The sequence below is a fragment of the Palaemon carinicauda genome, chromosome 3, assembly GCF_036898095.1.
Source record: "Palaemon carinicauda isolate YSFRI2023 chromosome 3, ASM3689809v2, whole genome shotgun sequence".
NCBI lineage: Eukaryota > Metazoa > Arthropoda > Malacostraca > Decapoda > Palaemonidae > Palaemon > Palaemon carinicauda.
Genome location: NC_090727.1, coordinates 152,305,907 through 152,314,857, shown reverse-complemented (window position 1 = coordinate 152,314,857; position 8,951 = coordinate 152,305,907). Strand labels below are relative to the sequence as shown.

Sequence of the window (8,951 nt, the reverse complement as noted above, 5' to 3'; positions counted from 1 at the left end):
GAAGTTTTTCATAAAGTTATTAAAATTATGCAAAACAAAATGTAAATAGCAGTTTTTTGCAAGGACGTACCAGTACGTCCATGGGGGTAAAGGGATGAGTTTTGTGAAACGTACCAGTACGTCCATTGGGGGTAAAAGGGTTAATAAATGTAAATTTTGATATCCACAGCGGTCTAAGAACTCATCCCACATACGAGGTGGGGAGAATGCATTTGATTATAAAGTTAACATAGGTGGAATATCATTTTCAGAGACAATTTTCCATTTTTTCCAAATGTTAAGGAATCTTAAAAAGAAAATGAAAATGAAAACAATTGAAAAAAATTCTCCTTTAATCAAAAATCATATTTTTAATTCTTCAGAAATAAAAATTTTACTGTGTTACATTCATAAATTATTCTTCAGAATTAACTAAAAACTAAAAATTCTAATAGTCACTGCATAAAAAAAATTATAAGAAATGGCTCATGTACATCTATACAAATACAAACTGAACTAAGAAAAGTCTAAGAATAAACAAAATATACATTAAGAAAGTAAAAGAACATATTTACATTTTTCACCCATCTCACTTCAATTACTTTCCTTTTAGCAACGTGCATTTAACAAAAGCTGTCGGTGTTCCTTTTCGTATGTCAAAGAATGCCCTTACGTGCGCTTGGTTTGTCGAGGAAACTGCATAAAAACAACTACAGTTTTAAAACTCATAACCAATTGCGAGCCTACTCTTCATCGGCTGTTTCTCTTCTATTTTATCCCATAAGGATTTCAAATGTAATGAGACTAAGTACATACTGGTATGTATTAACCAATTTTCAGTATTAGAAGTCTGTGGAGATATTTTTTTTTAAGATTTTTCTAGTAATCACATTAAATTGCTTCTTCTATGTACTACTTTTTTATCACAGAAATATATAGTAGTCTACAAATTATGAATTAACGGTACAATTGTTTTGTACAGATACCAATTTTGGGCTAGAATTGATTCTCATTTCAATTTTTTTAGGCGCACTTCTAATTACTAGAATGAATATCAATACTGTACAGTAGGACGAGCCAATGTTTTGTCCACCAAGTTAAAGATATCATAGTAAAATAAACCTTTTTTGCACAAAGCAACTCCCTTAAAATTACAACCGAGAAGACAGAAAAAAGAAAGTTCTTTTCTCCCCTGTGAATTACGAAAAGCTACAAAAAATGTGCTTTACACTTGAAGCTTGGTCAATAGTAACTGATTTCAAGTAGAATGCATTAAAGTTTTTAAGGGGATAATGTAACGCCCAAGCTTTATGTATCAAAATATTTTGAGATTAGGCAAAGTCATTGTATAATTTGCCAACGTCAAACCAAGTACTACTATAAAATCTGTTTCAGACTCTTGCCATCGTTAAAACAGAAAGTTATTTCTTTATCAGTGTAACCTAGTGTATATACAACTCATTTTCATTTAGACCCACAGAAAATTCACCATTTTTACATCCTGAATCTCCAAATAAAAATATAAAGTTGGTCATCGCATCTATTACACAGGCGATTATTTTATTCATAACACCTCAAGTCTCCGTTTACAGCTTTCGTAACTAGAGAACGCTATAGGATCTATCTGTACTTTTATTTCTTGCCCAAAAAAATATAAAGTTGGTCATCGTATTTATTACATAGGTGATTAATTTTTATTTTACAACACCGAGTCTCCTCCGTAATAGCTTTCGTCAGAGAGAACCTGTACTTTTTATTTCTTGCCCGCTTTTTGGGGTGACGAGGTAGTGGGCTGAGATGACAAGGAACTAGGGAGAACATACTGCAGCTGTTGACCAGCCGAATAGACAGTGGTATACACATAGCCGGGGTAACGGAATACTCCCCCTGGCGTTACGCCACCCAAGCTCCCTAAGGCTGCCTGTTGTTGAGAGTTAGTTCCTTGTTGTATCACCATTCCACCTGGAACGGTCATAGTCCCTTGTGTCTGTCCAGAGGCATAGGCTGAAAAATCATTGGCATATATACAGAGGGAAATATGAAAATATTTCAGATTAAATTCTTTACTCAATGGATTTTTTTTAAAAATCCTACTTTCAAACCTTGGAGATTACTGCTTTTAACAATGTCTTCTTTCAGAAAACTATACAAAACTAAATAATGATTGTTCCTACAATCAAACTACTTAATTCACCCACATAATGGCATATAGCATAGGTAAAGTAGACAGTTTTTAAGGACCAACTTTAGTTGACGAAATTTTTTAGGTATGTATCATTGATGTAGAAGCACAGTAGTATAATTCCATTTATTTTTTTTTTAAACTACATAATTTTACAATTTTGTTTCATACAAAGAAAATATTTGCATCGGCAACAAAGAACAATCGTGTCCACTTGACGGTAGTCTAAACACATCACACACAATATATTTAAAGAGGTACACCAAACTCAGGTTCCACATATTAAGGCTGCAGGCAGAATTAATTCACCTTGTACTTAAGAGTCCAATTATACAAATATATCCGATAAACTTTGTCCGTATAGTCACTTACCATAGGTCTGCTGTGGCTGTTGGGCATATATTACTACTGTTCCAGGAGCAGTGTAACTGTAGTGTGTATATCCTGGGTACAGTTTGAGGGCGGCTAATGGAGGAGGAGAACCGGGGGGTGGAGGGGGTGGGGCGTCTTCGTTCTCGTCATTAACCTTGTACTGTAAAAGAAAAAGAAAAAAAAAGTGAGTGAAACAGATAACCAGAATTACTGAACACTGATTGGAATTTTATCCCATAAACATATAAAATTTTGCTAAATCATAAATTTTTTAAAAGTAATTTTTATTTTTCCCCAACTATAAACCAAATTTCTTTAATGGGAAGCTTGGCTTTATGACGAAGTGGCGACAGCTACTGGCAGGTAGTGCTTGAGCCTTAGCCCAGCCAGTTCATTGAGAATACACTTAGATCACTTAAGACTTGCAGACTGGATGAGGTGTGGAATATAACTTTAAAAGGACTCAGGTTTGTACAGTTTGGAAATATACAAGTTACTTCAATATATTTATAACTTATTCCTACGCAGATACAAGCCGGCGTCCTTCAATAGAAAACATCCTATAGATTGTATGACTTCAATCCACTTCCTATACTAGAGTTAAAGGAGAAAGGCTAGGTTACAGTCATTTAACAGTGGCCATAGAAGAACCTACCAGAGGCTGGGGGAAAAGTTAAGATAGAACAGTTACTCGGTATGGTAATTTACCTTTATCAAAGTCTGTTCCCTAGGAGGAAAGAGAGAAAAAAAGGCTATATTCATATTCTCATACTAGAGTGACGTTGCAAACATTTTCTTAGTCAAGATGCTTTTTGTCCTGCGAGGGAATGAAGTGGAGACCTTATCCTGTGATTTGCCCAACTTCTGGTGGCAGTTTTCATGCTATGGTCTTTAGTACAACATGGAGGAGTTGGATCTAGAAGAGATTGCTTTAGAAATTCTAGGGCAGTCTCCTCCTTGACTGGTTTCATTGTCCAGAAAACTTAGTGCAGAACTATATGTTCTTACAAATTTTAGAATCCTTCCTCTGAGCACAAGCAAAGGAATGAATTGGAGAGTTTTCTACTTAGAAGAGGGTCTAGTTGCACAAACTCTTTTTGTCTTTATTTACCTTCAGTCCCACTTCCTATCTCGCATTTTGCTGACCAACCTACAACTGTGGGGGACCCCCCCCCTCCCCCCTTGCATTTTGCTAGTGAATGGAAGAGGCTTTATACAGTAGCTATAACTACAAAATTTGAATCTACCAAATAAATTAAAATCTAACACTAAACCTAGAGCAAAGTTTCCAGTACAGTTCTTTATAAGTAATAAAGAGATTCAGTACTTAAAAAGCTAAAATTTCAAATCAGATTAGATCAAATTATAATTTCCAAAAGCATCTAGAAAATGCTATATTGGTTGATATTAACTTTTGCTGCTTATAACTTTAAAAATACCCATGTACTTTGTTTATCATTCTTTCTTTCTTTCTTTCTTTAGGAGCATCTGGGACAATTAGCAACATGAAAAAGGCCAATCATAATTAATAGAGGAAACAACATTAAAATGAATATAATGACCCCCAAAAAGTCTAATTTCAAGAAATTTAATTAAATTTAACAAACGGAAAAAAATGTCTTCGTAAATACAAAACTTTTAAATCGTAACTGTACCCACAGCAGTATTACTCACCTCTTTGATAACTTTGACTTTAACCTTCCGTTTCTTGCGGAGTTTCTTTTCCTTGGGTTTGTCGCCTCCAGGGGGAGGTGGCGAGTGGATTTCTTCTCCACCAGACGGCGATGTGCCTTCACCTGGCAAAATACCATCAGCAAACTTCACTGCTTTTGGGTGGTACTCTTCTCGGTATCTGCAATGATAGGAAGCAAGAAATTGGAAAGGTATCTACATTGAGAAAATTATACAAAAGGTTAAAGTAAACTCAGTAAATTTTCAGCAGCTTTAAATATAGTATCAATGGTTTGTGCAGAATATATTTAAAATGAACTGAATTTTGAGAAATTGCAAGATACTTAAATGCTGAGTGTGCAAATAATCCTTTTGTGTAATGTATCAGTCAAAATATCAAGTAATGATATCTTCTTTTCTTAGGTATTGTTTATTTACTGCAAAGCAATTGGAGGATTTTCCAAACCAAGGTTTAAAAGAGATTGGCTGAATAAAAGGGAAGAAAAACTAAGCTTGGACACATAATTGGGAAGATCACAGCTTGATAAAATTTACGCTTGTTCATTACTACTTTTATACAAGGATTTGTATGTTAAAATGTTGGGTGTGACTTGGACATTAGGCCCTAAAAGCCCACAAATCGTTAAGCAACTGCAAAAGAGGAAAATCCCTGCAGTTTAACTATGAAGAAAAGGTAGGATTGCTCGGTATTCTCTTCTTTCCGGGATTTTTTATCCTGAGATAGGACTACTTTGTTATTAGATAATGCAAACGCCTAAAATTGGGTTTATTAATTCATTGAATCTTCCCTAGGAATCATGTGCTATTCATTTGTACATTTAAAAAATCCATTCCATGATGAAAAATACAAAACAAAATATGTTTCTTATCCCGAGACAGGACTTTATTTTATTTATAGATAACGCAAAAACCCAACATTGGGTTTATCCTTTCAGTGAATCTTCCCTAGGAATCATGTGCTATTCATTCGTACATAAAAAAAATCCATTATGTGATGAAAAATACAAAAAAATATGTTTCCTCAACGTACCTGTAGCTTGGGCTCATCAGAATACCCTTTTCGGCCGGGGGTAAAGGAACGGGGAGGCGCCGCTTCTTCTTCAGTAGAGACTCGGCTTCATCCTCCTCTTCATCTTCCTCTTGTATTATTTCGTACTCTGGAACCGGCGAGCCAATGTTCGGCACCTCATAAATCGCCTCCTGGTAAGAGAAGGTGAATGTACAGTATACTATACAATGCTTCTGAAACTTTAGCTTGGATTCTCAACTTGGGGTACATGTAACCCCAGTGGTAAATTGGATTTTAGAGAATACTTTAAAAAATATATGATGTAATCAGCATTGAGATTGAATAATAAAATTAACAATAAAAATTTCAGTTTCTCTTTTTTATCCTCAATTTTAGGGGCGCACAGTTATCTATAAAAATGTCCAAAGGATACAGGATTTCAAAAAAAGGTTAGGGACCTTTGCTTTCGATAACTGCAACAACCTTAGGGCTTTTGAACTTGGAACATTTAAAGCCAAATTATTTTTAATAATGACAGTTCTGGAATTAACAGATTTTTAATAAATTCTATTTGAATACTTACCAGTAGCTTAGATGATATTAGTATGATGATTACAAGGTACGATTAACCCTTTTACCCCCAGGCTATTTGGAACTTACCAACCCTTAACCCCTGAAGTTTCTCAAAAAATTATCAAAAATATGCAAAAAAAAAAAAAAAATGTAAATAGCAGTTTTTTGCAAGGACGTACCAGTACGTCCATGGGGGTAAAGGGATGAGTTTTGTGAAACGTACCAGTACGTCCATGGGGGTAAAGGGATGAGTTTTGTGAAACGTACCAGTACGTCCATGGGGGTAAAGGGATGAGTTTTGTGAAACGTACCAGTACGTTCATGGGGGTAAAGGGATGAGTTTTGTGAAACGTACCAGTACGTCCTTTGGGGGTAAAGGGATGAGTTTTGTGAAACGTACCAGTACGTCCATGGGGGTAAAGGGATGAGTTTTGTGAAACGTACCAGTACGTCCATGGGGGTAAAGGGATGAGTTTTGTGAAACGTACCAGTACGTTCATGGGGGTAAAGGGATGAGGTTTTTGAAACGTACCAGTATGTCCTTTGGGGGTAAAAGGGTTAATTGAATTAGAGTAATACAAAGAGCAATACCTGATGATGATGATAAACCTTACCCTAATCAACACTTCATCTTCAGTGTCCGAGTTTTGATTGTCCTCGTCTCCATCGAAGGAATCCTTCCCGCCTCTCCTACGCTTGCCCTGCGATCCAGACTTGTCCTTTTGCCGAGCTTCGCGCCTCTTTTCTCTCTCAACGCGACGAATTTCTTTCCTCTCTCTCCTTTCTTCGCGCGCCTTTTCCTTCGCGGCCGCTTTGGCCTCTTGGTCCGCTGAGGATTCGCTGACACTAGCCATCTGTTGCTGTTTGAAAAAGGTCCGCAGATGAGAATTCTCGTAAGGACGATTTAGGACTATGACAAACAGCGATTAGAAAATAAATCCTACCACATTTTTATGGTTTTCTTTAAAGGTTGAGTTTTCTCACCACAAAATTAGGCTTACATGTACAATGAACAGCAATTAGAAAATGAATATACTTCAATTTTAGTTTTCTATAAAGGTCGAGTTTTCTATTCACAAAATCAAAAATAATAAGGACAAATATAAGATAATAGGGCTATGTTCCTTTCATTTATGAATAGGAAATTGAAAACCCTGTTTTCTCAAAAAAATAACAATTAACAAATTTAATGAAAAAAAAACTATATTTATACAAAACAATGCCCTGATATTGTACAGTACTATATTTCAAAAAAAAAAAAAAAATATATATATATTTTGTTCAGGACAATAAAGGTATCTAAATTTTATCTTTCAAAAATTAATATATACTGTATGAGCAAACAGATGAAATTAATATAAGATGCATAAAACCAGAAAAGTTTTGATTAAAAATCTTATGACAAGAGAAAGTTAAAGTCAAATTAAATGACAAAGAGAATTAGAGGAGAAAAGGCAGCAATTATGCTACTTATAAACGAGGACCAGAACTTGAAAGTCGGGTAGTAGTTTAATGATATAATGGGTTAGTGATATACTTAGTAGAGAAGAAATTATCATGAAAATATCATATCTGAAGTATATAACATTAACAAATGCTTTTTAATGCAACAAGAATAGTATATATTACAGTAGAGTGGTACTGCAACCAAAACATCATGACTGCATACAGACAAGGGCTTGGGTTAAAAAGCTTCCTGTGAGAATTCAACCTTCAATGTCATACGCATTCATCATATCTTGCTAGGTTTTAACAAAATAAAACGAGCAGTAATGATGAAGTACTAATAAGGACAATGATGAATCACAATACAATATTGTTATTGTCATCATCATCATCATCTCCTACGCCTATTGATGCAAAGGGCCTCGGTTAGATTTCGCCAGTCTTCTCTATCTTGAGCTTTTAATTCAATACTTCCTCATTCATCAAAACAAATGTTGTACATAAGCAGTACAATACAATGTACTGTATGATTACATAAGCAGTACAATACAATGTACTGTATGATATTTTGTAAATAAAATGTTTTACAACACCATTAATCCTTAGCTGCCTTTCGTCAGTAAGAGACATCCAAAATGCTGTAACAAGCTATAACATCCCAACTGTAAATGCCTACAGCTTCATGTGGCTCTAAGCATCACATCCATTCTGTGGTGTAACAGGAACTATACTCAATTTTTTTTAATAAGGCACATTTGCACCGATTCGCAGCGGTGCCCTTTTAGCTCGGAAAAGTTTCCTGGTATCTGATTGGTTAGAATTATTTTGTCCAACCAACCAGCGATCGGGAAACTTTTCCGAGCTAAAAGGGCACCCCCTGTGAGTCGGTGCAAATCTGCCTCACTAAAAAGAATTGACAATAGCTTTATAATGAAAAAATATGTCTTGCATCCAAAGACCATTTTCCAATACAATTCATGAATGAAACAAACCGCCAGAACCATGATTTAGATGCGGAAGAGAGCCCAGTACCTCCATAGCATCATACAACAGCAAGGATGAGATATCGAAATGATCAGAAGTTAATCCTCGTGATATTTACAGGCTCAAGCATGAAAACTGAGTCCAAGGTCAAGGTCAGGCAAAAGGTCAAATTTTGGTCATCAATCATATGGCCATAATTTTTATCTGAAAGTAATGAAACTTGCAGGGATTTTAAATGGTTATAGAAAGAGCTGGAAATGATTAAATTTTGGAAGACCAAATTTTAAGGTCAAGGATGAGCAATATGTCCACAACCAGTACAAAAGGTCGAGAAATAAGCTGCGCCGGCGGAGGTCTGCGCTCTACTGAGTGCCCCTCTAGTTCTCCAATGAAGTAGGCAAGGCCAGGATAGCGAAGGAAAAGGCTGCAAAATAGCATATCCCAGAAGTGCTTCTTGGCAGTGAGACCCAAGAAATTACAATTTCTTTGAATGAGTAACATCTTACCAAGTGACAGCTAACTGACATACTATATAAAGTTAGAGCTGCCAGAAACAGTTTAATGAAGGGGCCTGTGGGAGTCTTCATTTCAAAATGCTTATTTAAGTAGTGATAAAAATCAAAGAAGCACACAATGCCAATACCGCATCGTTTATGAAAAACACAAAAGCAGAACAAATAAAATAACTCGTGAACAGATGAAGATAATATTATC

The 8,951-nt window shown here is 35.5% G+C and overlaps 1 protein-coding gene across 2 annotated transcripts in view; it reads right to left on the bottom strand.

Moving 5' to 3' along the window:
- Positions 1-319: 319 nt before the first annotated feature.
- The window catches only part of LOC137638661 (microtubule-associated protein futsch-like), a 75,130-nt gene continuing 66,498 nt past the window's right edge, over positions 320-8,951 (bottom strand). The window contains exons 6-10 of one of the 2 annotated variants that reach the window (XM_068370941.1): positions 6,422-6,667; positions 5,256-5,425; positions 4,208-4,385; positions 2,534-2,693; positions 320-1,983 (exon numbers count right to left, since the gene is read on the bottom strand). In XM_068370941.1, coding sequence (XP_068227042.1) covers positions 1,733-1,983; positions 2,534-2,693; positions 4,208-4,385; positions 5,256-5,425; positions 6,422-6,667 — 1,005 coding nt within the window. In that variant the 3' untranslated portion in view covers positions 320-1,732. The remainder of the gene's footprint in view (positions 1,984-2,533; positions 2,694-4,207; positions 4,386-5,255; positions 5,426-6,421; positions 6,668-8,951) is intronic. The other variant, XM_068370942.1, reaches the window with a different exon arrangement.